Source organism: Pristiophorus japonicus, chromosome 5, assembly GCF_044704955.1.
Source record: "Pristiophorus japonicus isolate sPriJap1 chromosome 5, sPriJap1.hap1, whole genome shotgun sequence".
Taxonomy (NCBI): domain Eukaryota; kingdom Metazoa; phylum Chordata; class Chondrichthyes; family Pristiophoridae; genus Pristiophorus; species Pristiophorus japonicus.
In genome coordinates this window covers 163,820,944-163,841,077 of record NC_091981.1, presented here as the reverse complement: position 1 = coordinate 163,841,077, position 20,134 = coordinate 163,820,944, and the positions used below count along the sequence as shown (strand labels likewise).

At 46.3% G+C, this 20,134-nt stretch overlaps 1 protein-coding gene across 2 annotated transcripts in view; it reads left to right on the top strand.

The window, feature by feature from the left end:
* Positions 1-3,266: 3,266 nt before the first annotated feature.
* The window catches only part of asb4 (ankyrin repeat and SOCS box containing 4), a 93,489-nt gene continuing 76,621 nt past the window's right edge, over positions 3,267-20,134 (top strand). For both annotated transcript variants that reach the window (XM_070881060.1, XM_070881059.1), the window contains exon 1: positions 3,267-3,473. In XM_070881060.1, the coding sequence (XP_070737161.1) occupies positions 3,296-3,473 (178 nt within the window). In that variant the 5' untranslated portion in view covers positions 3,267-3,295. The remainder of the gene's footprint in view (positions 3,474-20,134) is intronic.

The following is a 20,134-nucleotide window of genomic DNA, read 5'->3' as shown; positions in this document are numbered from 1 at the left end:
CCCTCATTCCTGGAATCATTCTCGTAAATCGTTTCTGCACCTTCTCCAAGGCCTTCACATCCTTCATAAAGCATGGCGCCCAGAATTGGACACAGTACTCCAGTTGGGGCTAAACCAGTGTTTTATGCAGGTTCATCATAATTTCCACATTTTTGTACTCTGTGTCTTTGTATGAAGCCTAGAATCCCGTAAGCCTTTTTAACTGCTTTCCCAACCTGCCCTGCCACCTTCAACGATTTATGCACACATACCCCCAGGCCTCTCTGTTTGTGCACCCACTTTAGGATTGTACCATTTAGTTCATATGTCCTCCCTTCATTTTTTTCCACTAAAATGCATAATTTCACACTTTTCTGCGTTAAATTTCATCTGCCACATGTCTGCCCATTTCAGTAGCCTGTCTATGTCGTCTTGAAGTTTCTCAATCTCCTCTTCACTGTTCACCGTATACTTCTAAGTTTTGTGTCATCTGCAAATTTTGAAATTGTGCCCTGTGCACCCACGTCCAAGTCATTAATATGTATCAAGAAAAGCACTGTATACCTTCCTCCAGTCCGAAAAACAACCAACCATTCACCACTACTCTCTGTTTCCTGTCACTGAGCCAATTTTGTATCCAAGCTGCCACTGTCCCTTTTATTCCATGGACTTCAATTTTGCTGGCAAGCCTATTATGTGGCACTTTGTCGAATGCCTTTTGGAAATCCATGTACACTATATCAACCATATTACCCTCATCAACCCTCTCTGTTACCTCATCAAAAATCTCGATCAAGTTGGTTAAACACGATTTGCCTTTAACAAGTCTGTACTGGCTTTCCTTAATTAATCCACACTTGTCCAAGTGACTGTTAATTTTGTCCCTGATTACTGTTTCTAAAGCTTCCCCATGACCGAGGTTGAACTGACTGGCCTGTAGTTGCTGGGTTTATCTTTACACCCTTTCTTAAACAATGGCGTAACATTTGTAATTCTCTAGTTCTCTGGCACCACCCCCGTATCTATGGAGGATTGGAATATTATGGCCAGTACCGCCGCGATTTCTGCCCTCAATTCCATCAGCATCCTAGGATGCATCCACTCCACTCCTGGTGATTTACCTACTTTAATACAGCCAGCCTTTCTAATACCTCTATCAATTTTTATCATAGCAAGTGTCTCTACTACCTCCTCCTTCACTATGTTTATGGCAACATCCTCTTCCTTGGTGAAGACAGATGCAAAGTACTCATTTAGTACCTCAGCTATGCCCTCTGCCTCCATGCATAGCTCTCCTTTTTGGTACCTAAACGTCCCCACCCCTCTTCTTACTACCCTTTTACTATTTATATGCCTATAGAAGACTTTTGGATTACCTTTTATGTTGGCTGCCATTCCATTCCATTCTCATACCGTCTCTTTGCCCCTCTTATTTTCTATTTCACTTCTCCTCTGATCTTTCTACATGTAACCTGATTCTCAGTTGTATTTGCAGCCTGACATCTGTCATATGCGTTCTTTTTTTGCTTCATCATATTTGCATATGTTTTGTTATCCAAGGAGCTCTGACTTTTCCGAAGAAGAAAAACACTTTATAAAACTTGGAAATATATAACATAATGGCCTGGGAATTCACTATTCCATGAAAAAGGGTGTGGGGATCGCGATGTGATAGCAACCCATGCCCGTTCGGAGGACTGCATGTAAAATTTGTGCTGCCTGCTACTTTACATAATTAAGTAGTGCAGGCTAGCTTTAATTGGAGCTAGCCTCACAAGAACTCAGGCCCTCTGATGAATTTTCAGCTAGGCACTGAAGACGCTGGTGAGTGGCTAAGCATCCATCAGGGGGCCTAAGTTCATGTGTGGCTAGCTCCAATTAAAGCTAGTCTGCATTACTTAAAGGCAGTCTGCATCTCTTAAAGGAGAGGTACTTTCTGTCTGCAACAGATGCTACAACTACTTGTGGAGGCAAGTGTTATAAAGCAGAAGACTGAGTACTGGCTCAACAGGCCAGAGAAAGTGCTCCAAGGTTCTCGGATGCAGCATAGGAGGCCTTGATCCAGAAGATCAACTCCAGCAGAGAATTCCTCTTTTCACAGGGGGCTAGGAGGCCTTCCAGGCAATAGTACAGCGGGAGCAGATAGCCAATGTAGTCAATGCTAGCAGTGTAGCCCCGGGGACGTGGATGCAACGCAGGAAGAAGTTTAATGACCTCATATGAGTGGTCAAGCTCAGTGAATTCATCGTCAAATGCCATATCCCAGCATCTGCACTACTAGCTTCACACACTGCTCAATACACCACACTCCCATCACTCACCTACCAACAATCTCTACCAAACACAATACATACCTCACAATCATAGTTTCACCCCACCCATACATATTTACCACTGCTGCAACCCTCACACCACTACCTCACAGCTTGACCCACAATCAGCTATTCAACCATGACAGCTACATCACCCAAACACATTACATCACGGACACACTTCTCTTTCTCTTGCAGGAAAAGGTGATGCATAACTAGCTTCAGCAGACCTTAACCGGTGAGCGCCGTTACTTTGATGCTGGCCTCAAAATCCGGGCCATTTTGCTTATTTTGGACAATAGACATTTCTGTTACTGAGATAAAATGGTGGACAAACATTTTTTTTTTAAACACTGAGTAATTCGATTGATTCATCAACAAACAAATGCTTAAGTGACAGAATAATATTATAACTGTTTGCATAACATGTTAATAGGAAGCAAAGTTAGTGGACAGATGTGTATGCCATGTAAGATTTTCAATAATATGTAATTTGCCAAAGGTGGTGAAACAAGGTATTATCAAAGAGCAACACTGATAAGGTCACCCGGGTGTCTTACAAACCAAGAAGATCCGAAGCTCATGCCTAGTTTTTTTCTGAGTTAACTAATAGCAGCCAAGATCGAGGGGGCAGGGTGTTAGGAAGAGGCTGCAGTGGCAAGGGTACTATATTTAGCCTCAGTGCCACTGGTTTTAGGAGACAGAAATGGTCAGAGCTGTTGCTTCTGATTGGTGCCCAATGATCCCCACTGGAAGTGTGTGTGTCTCTATATTTTGTATGTAAATAAGATTAGATAAGGACAAGGTCAGATAATTTGAGAAAGCTAGTGAACTCCATTAACCTTTATGGAAGTCACAACTATAAATAGCAAACTCCACATGACTGACGTATAAAATTATGCCCATAGTGCAGATTTATCTAATGTTTATGTTGCCAGTGTATTTCAAGCCCACTTACTCATTAGGATTCCTATGAACAAGTTTAATTTGTGCTGCTTTTGAAAATGGAATTAGAAAGTTCCCAGACCTGTGCTGCCAGAATACTCAAAGCAACGTTTTTACAAGCCCTGCAGAATAATGACTGTCAAACACTGAAGGAGATCCTGAGGAAGAAGACGATAGATGTTGATACAGTTTTTGAAGTGGAAGATGAAACCATGATTTTGGCATCTTACAAACAAGGTACAATTCATCAGACTAAAGTCTAATTGAAACAAAATGGCTAACAAACTGAATGCAGTATGTAACTCAAGGTCTATGAATTTGCAAGTCTGCACTTAGGTTGTAAATTTCCAATGAGAGATTGATATCAAAATAGTACATAGTTTAATTTGAAATAGATGTTTGGACAGTTAGTAACTATTATTAGTCATTGTTTTTTATAAAATTATTCCATTTATTTAAATATTCATAAAAAATTATGACCTATTTATCAATAGATTCTAAGTTAAATCCAATGGAGTCAATTAGTTTTGTCCTTGGTTGTGTTGCCTGCCTCCTGTTTACTGCTGATAATAGAATTATGTTGATAATTCTGCTGATTTTCATGAACTCATATTTTGCACAGTTAAGTTAAAAACTGCAATTCTTTGTCCACAATTACTGAAATATTAATTAACAAAATTATTAATGGTAGACTTGACTTGGCCAAACAAATTTGTAATTTGCCAAAACCTCTTGTGCACTGAATGCCCTTTTATAAGATTTGTTTGAAGTAGAGTTTAGTATCTCGTACTCTCGTTAGGTGCTTTACATTATATGGTAGAAATTCCTGTTGAGGTGCAGTTCAAGTTGGTGCAATGTGATGTGGAGATGCCAATAACGTCTTGCATAGCTGTTTCCATCTAAAATGTTTCCTACATTACAACAGTAACTACACTTCAAAAGTACGACATTGGCTGTAAAGCACTCTAGGACATCCTGAGGTCGTGAACGGCGCTATTTCAATGCAAGTTCTTTCTTTAAAATTCAGAATTTGCATACATTAACTGATCAGAGCCTGCTTGATCAGCAAGCTGCCTGAAGGAACGCTCACATTGACAGGAATTTAAAGACCTAAATTCTCATCTGCATACCAAGGGAAGGGGAGGAAACTGTACTAACCCTGGAAAATGGAAGGGGGAGGGGATGAAGTCTTATCTCCATATTCACAGGTACTATCCTTGAAATCACCTTAGATGAAGTGAAGCAAAAGTGAGCTACTTTCTTTGGCACTATCCAGAAACAAATGTTCTAAAATGCGAGAGAAGTTAGCTGATAGGGATATACAGTTCCTTATACAAAAGTATGCACGCTAGAAAATGTTTCCTCATAATTCTTTTACTGCTATCCCATCCAAATCACTCATACAACTTAACAGCTATGGCCATAGTGTGGCAGAATGCAAATTCAAGCAATACTAACATATTAAAAGCTCTTCACATAGCATATCCTTAATGCAACTTGGCATGATAATGGTTCATTTCCTCACACATATGATGGGCTGCAGAATGGGCATTTGTGTGTCAATGGATATGTTCTTGAAACTTGTAACATCTCAAGACCCCTTCTCTACTTGTAGGGCAGGATGGCATGTGACAGAAGGCAACAGACATGAACTGCAGGAGGACCTTGAAATTTCAAACACATGATTTGCTTCAGAGAGGCTATTTGAATGCAACAGATTGTGGGCAAGGGGAAAACCAGAAGCGGCTGCCAGCTCAGGACTAGTACCATCCTGCACTTGTTTGAGTTTCTCCCCTCCCATTTATTCACACACTCAAATACAGACAGATAATCAAGAACAAAATCTTAGTTAAACCACAGTAGGAGTATTGTGTATAATTTTGGGTATCCCATTGTAAGAATGATATAAAAGCAATGGAAAAAGGTATAGCATAGATTCACAAGAATGTTATCAAGGTTATGAGGTTACAGTTAAGAAGATACTTCAGATTTTAGATTTTTTTCTCACCAGAGGTAAAAAAAAAAGTAACATATTCTATAGACATATCAATAAAAATATAAAAGTCAGGATGGGAATAGAGCCACTAAGGGATGGATAGGAAAGGACATGACAGGCAGCGATCGCGAAATGGCAGAAAACATTACCTTGCTTTAGTATTTACCAGGGAGACAGATCAGTTGAACATGACATCGGATGATGAGATTAGAAATGAGATAACTGCATTAAAATAAAAAGAGGAGAAATATTAAATAACCTAATCAAACTCAAAGAGGATAAAAACCCCTGGTTACATTTGATTACATCCGCACATTTTAAAAGGATCTAAAGCGATAGTAGAGACACAACTACACATATTTAATAATTCATTAGGAAAAGGTGTGTAGTGTCGGAGGACTGGTGGATAGCTAACATAATACCTATATTTAAGAAGGGAGATAGAACATGTCCAGAGGACTATAGACCAGTCAGCTTATCAGTGGTAGGAAAATAATAGAATTCCTACAAAGAAGATAATAGAAGAACATCTAGAAACCAAAAATATAATAATAGTCAGCAAGTAATCAGGAAGGCAAATGGAATGTTGGCCTTTACTGCAAAGGGGGATAGAGTATAAAAGCAGAGAAGGCCTGCTACAACTGTACAGGGCATTGGTGAGGTCACACCTGGAGTACTGTGTACAGTTTTGGTCTCTGTATTTAAGGAAAGATATATTTGCTTTGGAGGTTGTTCAGAGAAGGTTCACTAGGTTGATTCCGGAGATGAGGGGGTTGACTTATGAAGATAGGTTGAGTAGGTTAGGCCTATACACATTGGAGTTCAGAAGAATGAGAGGTGATCTTATCGAAACATATAAGATAATGAGGGGGCTCAACAAGGTGGATGCAGAGAGGATATTTCCACTCATGGAGAAACTAAAACTAAGGGACATAGTCTCAGTAAAAGGGGCCACCCATTTAAAACTGAGATGAGGAGGAATTTCTTCTCGGAGGGTTGTAAATTTATGGAATTCTCTGCCCCAGAGAGCTGTGGAGGCTCAGTCATTGAATATATTTAAGGTGGAGATAGACAGATTTTTGAGCGATAAGGGAGTAAAGGGTTATGGGGAGCGGGCAGGGAAGTGAAGCTGAGTCCATGATCAGATCAGCCATGATCTTGTTGAATGGCGGAGCAGGCTCGAGAGGCCAAATGGCCTACTCCTGCACCTATTTCTTATGTTCTTATGTAAAGGGGAAAGTCTTGCTTTATGAATTTCATTGAATTTTTTGAAGAGGTAGTAGAGTAGACAAGGGTAATGTAGTAGATGTAATTTATCTAAATTTTCAAAAGGTTTTCGATAAGGTACCACATAATAGACAAATGAATAAGACCAGAGAATGCAGAGTCAGGGGACAAGTAGCTGAATAGATTACTAGACTGGTCTGATGACAACGACCAGGAGATCCAGGAGCTAATAAACTGCAAATGCAAGGCATTTCTGAATTGGAAACAACTCCACAACTCGAATGAAAAAAAGCAGACCTACAGACAACTAAAGGCTGAGATCCAATGAAAAACTCAGGACCTAAGGAACAGATGGTGGGCCGAAAAAGCGCAGGAAATCCAGCATCTAGCCAACAACCACTGATAGCGAAGAACGGAGAGGTGCTCATCAAGGACAGAGAGGCAGTCAGTGCCCGTTGGAAGGAGCACTTCGAGGATCTCCTCAACCAAGACTTTTTCTTTGACGTGAGTGTTCTTGGCTCCATCCCACAGCATGCTACCTGGCACCATCTCTGCACAATCCCAGCCCAACATGAGGTTGAAAAGGCCATCGACAACTGAAAAACAAGAAGGTCTCAGGAGCAGATGGAATCCCCGCCGAAGTACTGAAGCATGGCGGAGAAGTACTCTTAGCGTGAATCCATGACCTCATCTCTCTGATCTGGAAAGAGAGCATGCCAGGGGATCTCAGAGACTCTGTAATTGTGGCCATCTTCAAGAAAGGTAACAAGTCTGACTACGGTAATTACAGAGGAGTCTCCCTGCTGTCTGCCACAGGGCAAGTCATCGCAAGAATCCTCCTCAATCATCTCTGCCCAGTGGCTGAAGAGCTCCTCCCAGAGTCGCGATGTGGATTCCACCCACTAAGGGGCACAACGGACATGATCTTCACCGGCCGATAAATCCAAGAAAAATGTAGGGAGCAACATCAACCTCAGTACATGGCTTTCTTTGACTTCACAAAGGCCTTCGACACTGTGAGGGATTATGGAGTGTCCTTCTTAAATTCGGCTGTCCTCAAAATTTGGCACCATCCTCCGCCTGCTTCAGGATGACATGCAAGCCGTGATTCTTACCAACGAATCCACCACAGACCCAATAAAAGTGCAGACCGGGTCAAACAAGGCTGTGTCATCACACCAACGCTCTTCTCAATCTTCCTCACTGCAATGCTTCACCTCACCTTAAAAAGCTTCCTGCTGGAGTGGAGTTAATTTACTACAAAAACAACAACTTTTATTTGTATAGCACCTTTAACATAGTAAAATATCACAAGGCACTTCACAGCAGTATTACAAGACAAAACATATAAATCTACAGGATAAGCAGGAAATTGGTCAAGCTCAGACGCCTCCAGTCCAGATCCAAGATTGCTCCAACCTCTGTCATTGAATTACAATATACAGATGATGTTTGTGTTTGTGCACACTCGGAGTCTGAACTCCAAAGCATCGTTGACACCTTCGCTGAAGCATATGAGAGTCTGGGCCTCACATTAAACATCAGTAAGACAAAGATCCTCTACCAATCTGCCCCCTCCACACAGTACTGTTTCCCGGTTAGCAAGATTCATGATGAGACCTTGGACAATGTGGACCACTTCCCATACCTTGGGAGTCAATTAACAAGCAAGGGCAAACATCGATGCCGAAGTCCAACACTGCCTTCAGTGTGCCAGTGCAGCCTTCGGCTGCCTGAGGAAAAGTGTGTTCGAAGACCAGGATCTTAAACCCGGCACCAAGTTCATGGTCTACAGAGCAGTAGTGATATCCACCCTATGCTTCAGCGACATGGACTATGTACGGTAGGCACCTCAAAGCACTGGAGAAGTCTGCGTCCGCTGCCTCCGCAAAATCCTGCTAATTCATTGGCAGGATAGGCACACCAACATCAGCATTCTCTCTCAGACCAACATCCCCAGCATTGAGGCATTGACCACGCTCAACCAACACATTGTCCGCATGCCCGTGTTCGACTCCCGGAACAAGCACTCTACTCCGAGCTACATCAGGGCAGGTGAGCCCCAGGAGGGCAGAGAAAATGTTTCAAGGACAATCTCAAAGCATCCTTGAAAAGTTGCAACATCCCCACCGACTTGGGAATCCCTGGCCCAAGATCGCTCAAAGTGGAGGAGAAGCATCCGACAAGGTGCCGAACAATTCCGAGTCTCTTCCTCGGGAGCACATGGAAGCAAAGCACAGAAAGCGGAAGGATTGTACAACAAATCAAGCACCCCATCCACCTGTCCCTCCAACCACCGTCTGCCCCATTTGTGACAGAGACTGTAGATCCCGCATTGGTCTCATCAGTCACCTTAGAACTCATTTTAGTGTGGAAGCAAGTCATCCTTGACTCCGGGAGACTGCCTAAGAAGAGATTACTAGCTGGCTTCAACACTGAAAACAGAGAGTATGTATTGTGTTCCTAACACAGATGAGACTGCACACAGGGAGACTAAAGTAATAGTGACATCAGTCTTTATTAAGACACTCCAGAGTGAGGAACAGGCCTTAGGGGCCAGCTTATATACAATGCTCCCAAGGGATGCTGGGATCCCTTGGGACTTCAGGGGATGCACTCCCTGGTGGCGGAACATGGGAGTGCATGCTTTACAGATACACAACATCACTCCCTCCCAAAGTCAAAGTGAAAACTATTTACAAGGTGAGGCGGTCGGGAGACTTTCTTTCCCTGGTGGACCGCCTCGGTACAAATATCTGTTCTGGTGTGTTGGCTGTGCCCTCGCTGGGCTAGCGTGTTGTTGGCCCTGCAGGGCTGCTGGGTGAGCCTGGCCTTGCTGGGCTGTTGGGTTCGATTTCCTGGTCCGGCGTGGTGTCGTTGATCCTTTGGGTGTGTGTTGTGGGCTCGAAAAAGGTAGCGTCTGCTGTGGGTTGTTCAAGGCAGTCTGTGAACTGCAGCCTCGTTTGATCCAGGTGCTTTCTGCAAATTTGTCCATTGTCTAGTTTGACTACAAACACCCCACTCCCTTCTTTAGCTATCACTGTGCCCGCGATCCACTTGGGACTATGTCCATAGTTTAGCACAAACACAGTGTCATTCAGATCAATTTCCCATGACACAGTGGCGCGACCATCGTTTACATTTTGTTGCTGTCGCCTGCTCTCTACCTGATCATGCTGGTTGGGGCGAACCAGCGATTGTCTGGTTTTAAGTGTCCTTTTCATGAGTAGCTCAGCCGGGGGCACCTCTGTGAGCGAGTGGGGTCTCGTGCGGTAGCTGAGTAGTACTCGGGACAGGCGGGTTTGGAGTGAGCCTTCTGTGACTCATTTGAGACTCTGTTTGATTGTTTGTACTGCCCGCTCTGCCTGCCCATTGGAGGCCGGTTTAAACGGGCCGAGGTGACATGTTTGATCCCATTGCGAGTCATGAATTCTTTAAATTCGGCACTGGTGAAACATGGCCCGTTGTCACTGACCAGTATGTCAGGCAGGCCGTGGGTGGTAAACATGGCCCTCAGGCTTTCAATGGTGGCGGTGGCGGTGTTTCCCGACATTATTTCACATTCAATCCATTTTGAAAAAGCATCCACCACCACCAGGAACATTTTACCGAGAAACGGGCCCGCATAGTCAACATGGATCCTCAACCATGGTCTGGAGGGCCCGGACCACAAACTTAGTGGTGCCTCTCTGGGCGCGTTGCTCAACTGAACACATACGCTGCATTGCCGTACACAGGACTCGAAGTCAGAGTCGGTACCGGGCCACCACACGTGGGATCTGGCTATCGCTTTCATCATTACTATACCCGGGTGTGTGCTGTGGAGATCCGAGATGAACGTTTCTCTGCCCTTTTTGGGTAGCACTACGCGGTTACCCCACAACAGCCAGTCTGCCCGAATCGACAGCTCATCCTTTCGCCGCTGGAATAGCTTGATTAGCTCTTGCATTTCAACGGGGATGCTGGCCCAGCTCCCAAGTAGTACACAGTTTTTTACTAGGGACAGCAGAGGATCTTGGCTGGTCCAAGTCCTAATCTGGCGGGCCGTGACAGGTCATTTATCATTTTCAAACGCTTCCATGACCATCAACAAGTCTGCGGGCTGCGCCACCATCAACAAGTTTGCAGGCTGCACCATTTCCACCCCCGCAATGGTAGCCGATTGAGAGCATCCGCACTGTTCTCGGTGCCTGACCTGTGGCGGATGGTAGTTATACGCTGATAGCGCGAGTGCCCACCTTTGTATACGGGCTGAGGCATTAGTATTTATCCCGTTATTTTCAGCGAACAGGGATATGAGGGACTTATGATCGGTTTCCAGCTCAAATTTGAGGCCAAACAGGTACTGATGCATTTTCTTTAACCCGAACACACACGCTAATGCCTCTTTCTCAATCATGCTGTAGGCCCTCTCAGTCTTAGACAAACTCCTGGATGCATAGGCGACAGGTTGCAACTTCCCCGCAATGTTAGCTTGTTGTAATACACACCGACTCCGTACAACGACGCATCACATGCTAGCACGAGTCTTTTACACGGGTTATACAATACCAGCAGCTTGTTGGAGCATAAAATGTTTCTGGCTTTCTCAAAAGCAATTACTTGTTTTTTTCCCCATACCCAGTTCTCACCTTTACGCAATAATACATGTAGGGGCTCTAAGAGGGTGCTTAACCCCGGTAGGAAGTTACCAAAATAGTTGAGGAGTCCCAGGAACGACCGCAGCTCCGTGATGTTCTGTGGCCTGGGCGTGTTCCTGATAGCCTCTGTCTTGGCGTCTGTGGGCTGAATGCCGTCCGTCGCGATCTTTCTCCCCAAAACTCCACTTCTGTTGCCATGAAGATGCATTTCGACCTCTTCAGCCGCAGCCCTATGCGATCCAGTCGCTGGAGGACCTCCTCCAGGTTTTGTAGGTGCTCGATGGTGTCCCGACCCGTGACCAATATGTCGTCCTGAAAAACCACCGTGCGTGGTACCGACTTGAGTAGGCTCTCCATGTTTCTCTGGAAGATTGCTGCAGCCGACCGAATTCTAAATCTGTTGTAGATGAACAGTCCCTTGTGCATGTTGATGCAGGTGAGGCCCTTCGAAGACTCTCCAGCTCTTGCATCATGTAGGCCGAAGTCAGGTTAAGCTTGGTGAACGTCTTGCCTCCTGCCAGTGTCGCAAATAGGTTGTCTGCCTTAGGTAGCGGGTATTGGTCCTGTAGCGAGAAACGATTAATAGTTATTTAATAATCGCCGCAACTCCTGACCGTGACATCACTTTTGAGTATTGGGAACAATCGGGCTAGCCCACTCGCTGAATTCCACTGGGGAGATGATGCCCTCACGTTGCAGCCTGTCCAGCTCGATTTCCACTCTCTCCCTCATCATGTGAGGTACCGCTCGCACCATGTGGTGAATGGGTCATGTCTCTGGGACCAAGTGGATCCGCACCTTCGCCCTGGAAAAGTTTTCAATGCCTGGCTCAAAAAGTGAAGGAAATTTGTTAAGAACCGGGGTACATGAGGCCTCATCGACATGTGATAGCGCTCGGATGTTATCCCAGTTCTAGCAGATTTTGCCCAGCCAGCTCCCTCCAAGCAGTGTGGGGGTCATCACCTGGGACAATCCAGAGTGGCAGTTCATGCACCGTGCCCTTGTAGGTGACCTTGACCATGGCGCTGCCCAGGACAGTGGTAAGCTCTTTGGTGTACATTCTCAGTTTCGTGTGGATGGGGCCCAGGGCTGGTCTGAGTGCCTTGTTGCACCACAGTCTCTCAAACATCTTTTTACTTATGATGGATTGGCTAGCGCCAGTGTCCAGTTCCATGGCTACGGGTAAGCCCTTCAATTTTACATTTCGTATTATAGGTGGACTATTTCGTCGAAAATGTGTGCACCCCATGTACTTCAGCATCTGCCTCCTCTCTCTGAGGCTCGAAATTGCTTTGATCCACCATGGACCTATCTTCCTCTGCCATGTGGTGACTAGCAGGTTTTGCAGAGCTTGCAGCTCGTCTGCAAGCTCGTTGGAGGTGCCCCATTGTTCCACAGCTCTTGCAAACATACCCTTTGAAGTGGCATGAATAGGCTGAATGGAAGCCTCCACAACGCCAACAAGGTGTGAATTGCCTTGCATTCATCCTTTGTTGGGGACTGTGAGTCATCTGGGTCACCTGAGGCCTACTGGCAGTTGCAGACTTGTGGTTCCTGCCCTCTACATTTCTGCTTGCAAACACAGTTCCAGTTAATTTATGAACATTGCTAGCACTTGTGTGCTGAGAGATTTGTTTGGTGTTATCACTGGTGGGCATTGCGCTATCGCAATCGCCTTACTGAGGGTCGGTGTCTCTAAGGTCAAAAGTTTTTCGTAGGATGGTTTCGTGGCCAATGCCCAGTACAAAAAAGTCTCTGAGCATTTGTTCCAGGTAGCCATCAAACTCACATTGTCCTGCAAGTCGCCTTAGCTCGGTGATGTAGCTCGCCACTTCCTGACCTTCAGATCGCTAGCACGTGTCGAACCGATACCTCGCCATCAGCACGCTGTCCCTCGGGTTAAGATGCTCCCGAACCAGTGTACACAGCTCCTCATACGACTTATCTGTGGGTTTCACTGGAGCCAGAAGATTCTTCATGAGGCTGTAGGTCGGTGCCCCGCAGACCGTGAGGAGGACTGCTCTCCTTTTTGCAGCGATTCCTTCTCCGTCCAGCTCGTTGGCTACAAAGTACTGGTCTAGCCATTCGACAGAGGCTTCCCAGTCCTCACCCTCCGAGAACTTCTCCAGAATGCCCACAGTTTTCTGAATCTTTGCATTGGATTTGTATACTTGTCGCCAGTTATTGTGTTCCTAACACAGATGAGACTGCACACAGGGAGGCTAAAGTAACAGTGACCTCAGTCTTTATTAAGACACTCCAGAGTGAGGAACAGGCCTTAGGGGCCAGCTTATATATAGTGCTCCCAAGGGATGCTGGGACTTCAGGGGATGCACTCCCTGGTGGCGGAACATGGGAGTGCATGCTTTTCATATACATAACAGTATGAATGAAAGGTAGCTATTTAGAGTACAGAAGCTGGGAATAGGTAACAGCTGGGTCTCTTTTCTCTTGAAAAGAGGAGGCTGAGGGGTGATCTAATAGAGGTCCTTAAAATTATGATAGGTTTTGATAGAGTAGACACAGAGAAAGTGGTTCCACTAATGGGGAAGAGCAGAACTAGAGGCCATCAATATAAGGTTGTCACCAAGAAATCCAATAGGAAATTCAGAAGAAACTTCTTGACCCAGAGAGTGGTGAGAATGTGGAACTCGTTACCACAGGGAGTGGTTGAAGCGAATAATATAGCTGCATTTAAGGGGAAGCTAGATAAGCATATAAAAGGAGAAAGGAATAGAGAGTTATACAGATAGAGTTAGATGAGGAAAGACGGGAGGAGACTCAAGTGGAGCATAAACGCTGGCATGGACTGGTTGGGCTGAATGGCCTGTTTCTGTGCTGTATATCCTATGTAAAGCAGGTTAAGGGGTCACGTGACAGATTATGAAGAGTTTTGATCGGCTAAGCAATGATAGATCGTTTCCATTGCTCAGCGAAATAATATCCGGAGAGTAACAATTGACGGTAATCACAGAATGAATTAAAGGTAGGTTTGAAAAATTTATTTACATAGAGGATGGCTAAAATATGGAATTAGTTGCCACAAACCATTCGCCTGGAGCGGGGGGGATGGTTTCCATGAAATCCGACTCCTCCATTTGGCGGGGCACAAATTGAGTGGCAGTGGGTGGGAGCATTTATGTTGCACCAGGAGGAGTGTTCAGGCTCATGTTCTCCCTGGCTTCACTAAAAGTATTTGAAAAACTTATTTGCAGGCCCAGAATTTGCTGGAGTTGGGCATCTCACAGCATGCCCCGTTAGTTGAACTTGTTCCTGCACCCTTCAGCTCAAGTGCAAACTGATAATGATAAAGTCAGGGCAACGGGACATCTGGGACCTTGGTGAACAAGAAGATCAACATGCTATCTCCTACACCAATGAGATTTAAAGAAATAAAACAGAGGAAGGACAGAATGAGATTAAGTTGGAGTGGGTGAATCATGTACAGAAAGAAAAATAAACAGAGGGTAAGATTGGATTAAGAGAGAGAAAAAAGACACAGGAAGGAAAAGATTTTAATTTTTTAATTTTTTTATTGTTACATTTTAAAATCTTCAACAATTCACAACCTGAATGAATGAGACTCCACACTTACAATTATTCACATTCTGGGCAAGAGAGGTTAATTGGCAATCATTAACAATTATCACATCATGGAAAGGGTACTTATGCTATTAATTATGAGCTCTAACTTTCCGTGGCAAGGTTAATGGACAATTAATGTGCAACTACAGCAACTTCATAAAAATCGCAAAGGGGCGGGGGTTTAAGAGACAGATCCCATTGTCGCAAAGTTAACAGTGGCGGTGATTCACAATTCATGGGCTATCTTGTCCTCACCACAAGTGGCTGGCCGATTTTCACATTAATAACATCGTGCGGCAAATTTGCGGAGCAGTCTCTAGTGGTTCATTTAAGACCCAATGGTTAGGCCGCGTTATGGTCTGTTCCATTGGGTGGCGCCTGCACTCTGCCCGGTGCAACACTAAAATTGCATTGACTTCTGCTCTCGGTGATGGATGCATTTTAAAACGAAAGGTCACCCGTTACAGCCCACCAGATCAGAACCTGGACCAGCCAGGATCCTTTACTGTCCCTTGCAAAAAACGGTGTCCTCCATGGGAGTTGGTCCAGCGTCCCAGCGGAGATGCATGAAGAGATCAAGCCGTTCCAGCGGCGCAAAGACGAAATGTTCATACAGACGGACTGTCTTTTGTGGGGTAATCGCGTGGTTTTGCCTAAGAAAGGCGGGGAAATGTTCATACGCGATCTACACAGTACCCACCCGGGTATAGTAATGATGAAAGCTATAGCCAGATCCCATGTGTGATGGCCCGGCATCGAATCAGATTTGGAGACTTGCGTGCGCCAATGCAACACTTGCTCTCAACTAAGCAATGCACCCAGGGAGGCACCGCTAAGTTTGTGGTCATGGCCCTCCAAACCGTGGTCTAGGATCCACGTTGACTTCGCTGGCCCGTTTCTAGGCATAATGTTTTTGGTTGCTGTGGATGTTTATTCAAAATGGATTGAGTGTGTAATAACGTCTTTAAGCACGTCCACTGCCACCTTCAAAAGCCTACGAGCCATGTTTGCCACACACGGCCTGCCTGATGTCCTTGTCAGCGACAATGGGCCGTGCTTCACCAGCGCTGAATTCAAGGAATTCATGACCCGCAATGGGATCATGCACGTCACATCTGCCCCGTTCAAGCCCGCATCCAACAGCCAAGCAGAACCGGCAGTCCAAACTGTCATGTATCCAGACATGTTTACACATGATGTGCCACGAGAGGGCACTACTATGGGAAACTTGTACACCAGCTGTATGGTCACTAAAGTGTGCCACCAGAGAGCACTGCAGTGGGAGACTTGTAGGTTACCTGTACAGGTGTGCCAGGCCTAGTATAAAAGGCAGGCCACCATGTGTGATCTTCATTCAGGAGTTATATTAAATGGACTATGGTCACTACAGTTCAAGTGCAATACTTTGCCTCATGGAGTCATTATCAGAGCATCTAATGACATAACAATTGGCGACGAGATTACGGACTTTCACGCGAAAATGGCTAACTTTGGTACGTTGCAACAGTTCGCCGATGGGAATGATTGGGACGCCTTTGTGGACAGGCTCGACCATTTCTTCACAGCAAATGACCTGGCAGGCGACAATCCGGCCACACTGGCTGATAAGCGCAGAGCTATCCTGCTCACCAGTTGTGGGCCCACCGTCTATGGCCTCAGCAGGGACTTGCTGGCACCAGCGAAGACAATGACCAAGACGTACAAGGAACCTGTAATGCTGATCCAAGAACAACTCAAGCCCAAAGAGAGCATCCTCTCAGCCAGACACCGGTTTTACAGCCACCGAAGGCCCGAAGGCCAGGAAATCGCGAAATATGCTGCAGACCTCAGGAGGCTGGTGGCACCGTGTGATTTTGGCGACCACCTCACCGAAGCGCTGCGGGATATCTTTGTCATCGGAATCTGCCACAAGGGCCTTCTTCACAGGCTACTATCTGCAGATACCAGAGTCACACTGCAGAAGGCCATCACCATGAGCCAGGCATTCATGACCTCGACCTGCGGCTCTAGGCGGATGACTGATCCTCAGGACTCAAACCCGGTAAGTACTGTACACAGAATGGCATCTTTTAGAGGCTGGACTGTAGAATGTGAATCTCCTCAGGGGAGAGAACACAGGCCCCCCCCCACCCCGAGTCCGCCGAGAGGGGCTAATCGGTTAGCAACATGCTGCCGTTGCGGAGGAAATCACCGGGCTCACCAGTGCCGTTTTAAGGACTATGTGTGCAAAGGGTGCAGCACAAAGGGCCACCTCTAGCGAACGTGTAAAAGAAATAGGACTCACCGTGTTGATGAAGAGTCTGCAGATGGCCATGAATCCAGCGACAATTATGAAGAAGTGGTCAGAGAGGCAGCTCAGCCCAACGAGGAGTTGTACGGAATGTTTACCTGCACCACAGAATGTTCCCCAGTGAATATGAAAGTCGAGATAAACGGCACTCCAGTCTTCATGGAGGTGGACATGGAGGCGAGCCAGTCAGTAATGAATCAAGCATTTGAGAGGCTATGGGACAATCAAGCTGAACGACCCATGTTGGTCCCGGTTCAAGCAAAGCTGCTCACCTACACCAATGAACTTAACCCAATCATTGGTAGTGCAGATGTAAAGGTACTCCATGATGGCGCGGTGCACAAGTTACCACTGTGGATTGTTGCAGGTGATGGACCAACGCTACTCGGAAGAAGATGGATGGAGAAGATCCATTGGAGCTGGGAAGATTTCATCCCTCCAGCTATCGACATCCTCCGCACTCAGAGGCAAAGCAAGCTCCCACCTGAGGCCGGATCCGGCACCAGAGAGCAGACCAGCACAGCACCCGAGGCACAGACCGCCCAGCACGACTGCGTGGAGATGATCCAGCTGAAACAACCCGAATGCACCTTCCAGGCTCCAGTGGCAGGGCTCTGGAGGAAGCAAATCGGATCCAAAGGCGACTTCCCAGCTTCGGTGGCAGAACCCGGGGAGAAGAGGATCACCGCAGTCGACATCGTGGATGGAAGAAAGATGGCGCCCAAACCATGAGGTGAAGCGCTGAAGGAAAAGATGGCGGTGGCCAGACCACGAGGTGCAGCGCTGATGGAGCAACACGTGGTACCAAGCGAAGAAGATGGTTGGGGTAAAGATAGCAAGGCTCTCTTAAAGGAGGCCAACAACCCACGACACTTAAAGGGACAGTTCCACATTCTCAATCAATGTAACAGCAACTGTGAGTTAAATGTAAAGCTTGTAATTGATGATCAAAGTTTTATACATGTAATAAGCAAAGAAAAGTCGTGCGATTGCGATCGGAGCTACAGGTTATTTACAATGAGTAATTAAATTTTGTGCGATGCAGGATTTCAACTGTATTCAGATAATGTAGCGGGCAACCACCCATTGGGAGCACACAGGTCCAGCGGGCTACCCAATGCTGTAGCCTGCACCCCTGGGACCAGAGTGATTCACCACGGAGTGTGGCCATAAGCAGCTAATAAAGACAAACTGCAGAGCAAGCTATCTCAGGAGAACAACGGCACCGGTATCGATACCCTGCCCCCAATTGGCTCCACCTCTCACGCACCCGATGGCACCAACTGCCACGAGCCTGAAAGAGCAAACTGCACTAAGGCACAGCCCCCAGACCCTATCGCAACCAAGGCTACACCTGGGAACGAAGGGTCACCCGCAACAGTTCTCCCAAATGGGACCAGGACCAGCCAGGATCCCAAACCAAATAACGCCCAGGCAAGCGAGTCTGCAGTTCCCTGTGCACTGCTAGTCGACTGCTCCTCAGGGAGCAGCAGTGACCCGGGGCGTAAGGAAAGGACAGGGAGGTCACAGGCATCTGTGAACCTGCCCGACGCTAGGAGCAACGGCAAAGGCCCCGAGAGCAGGCAACTTGAGCCAACTGGGTCCCACTGCCAGCACTGGGCACTGTGTCACCACCAGACTGCCTGGACACCATCCAGCAGTTCTGAAACTAGTTTGTCCTCACACACCGGTGCTGACCCCAGCACTGATTTCAAGTATGTATCAAGAACGTATCTCACCGTCAAACATACTTGCCTCACAACTGTACCACAAATGTAATGATGTAAATGCAAATTTTTTTTCTGGACTTGAATGTATATGAATGTAATGAGCCTCCGGCATAATCTATATGTGGGGGGGAGAGAATGGAGTGGTCATGGACTCACAAACAGAAACCACCAGCACCTCTACTGCCAATGAAACACCACCTACTCACCCAAGATGGAAACAACCCTCCAAGGGTCAACCAGATAGAGCTAAGCCCAGAGCACAGTCAATATATGAAGGCGATTTGCACTAAGCACTTGGGGAGAGTGATGTCATGTATCCAGACATGTTTACATATGATGTGCCACCAGAGGGCACTACTATGGGAAACTTGTACACCAGCTGTATGGTCACTAAGGTATGCCACCAGAAAGCACAGCAGTGGGAGACTTGTAGGTTACCTGTACAGGTGTGCCTGGCCTAGTATAAAAGGGAGACCATCATGTCAGGAGTTATATTAAACGGATTATGGTCACTACAGTTCAAGTGCAATACTTTGCCTCATGGAATCATTATCAGAGCATCTAAAAACATAACACAAACCATCAAGCAAAGCTTGAAAAGCATGTCAGAAGGCGCCCTGCAGACCTGCCTGTCCCGAGTCCTGCTCAACTACCGCACTAGACCCCACTCGCTCACCGGCATTCCCCCTGCCGAACTGCTCATGAAAAAGGCACTCAGAACAAGGCTCTCTCTACTCCACTCTGATTTCCATGATCATGTCGAGGGCAGGCGGCACCAACAAAGCATGTACCATGATGGTGCAAATTTATCACGCGATATTGAAGTCAATGACCCTGTATTTGTACTCAACTATGGACATGGTCCCAAATGGCTTGTTGGTACTGTCGTAGCCAAAGAAGGGAGCAGGGTGTTTGAGGTCAAACTTGCAAATGGACTAACTTGCAGAAAGCATTTGGGCCAAATCAAACTGCGATTCACAGACAGCCACGAGCAACCTGAAGAAGACACCACCAACTTCGACTCGCCGATACACACACAAGTGGCAAACGACATCACGGTTGACTACGAAGCTGAACTATTCATCCCCAGCAGCCCAGCAAGGCCAGCTGTGTAGCAGCCCAGCAAAGGCCCGACCAACTGACCTGCACCTGTGTTTGTACCGAGACGATCGACTCGGGAGCGGAAAGCCCCAGATCGTCTCACCCTGTAAATAAGTGTACTATTGACTTTGGGGGGGGAGGGGGGGGGAAGTGATGTTATGTATGCAACATCTTGTAACCAGCATTCTACCGCCACCAGAGGGCGTATCTGTTGGAGTCCCAATGGATCCCAGTATCCCTTGGGAGCACTGCATATAAGTAGGCCTCCCATGCTGTGCCAGCATTCTGGAGTCAGAAGAGACTAAGGTCACCCTTACTCAAGTCTGTAG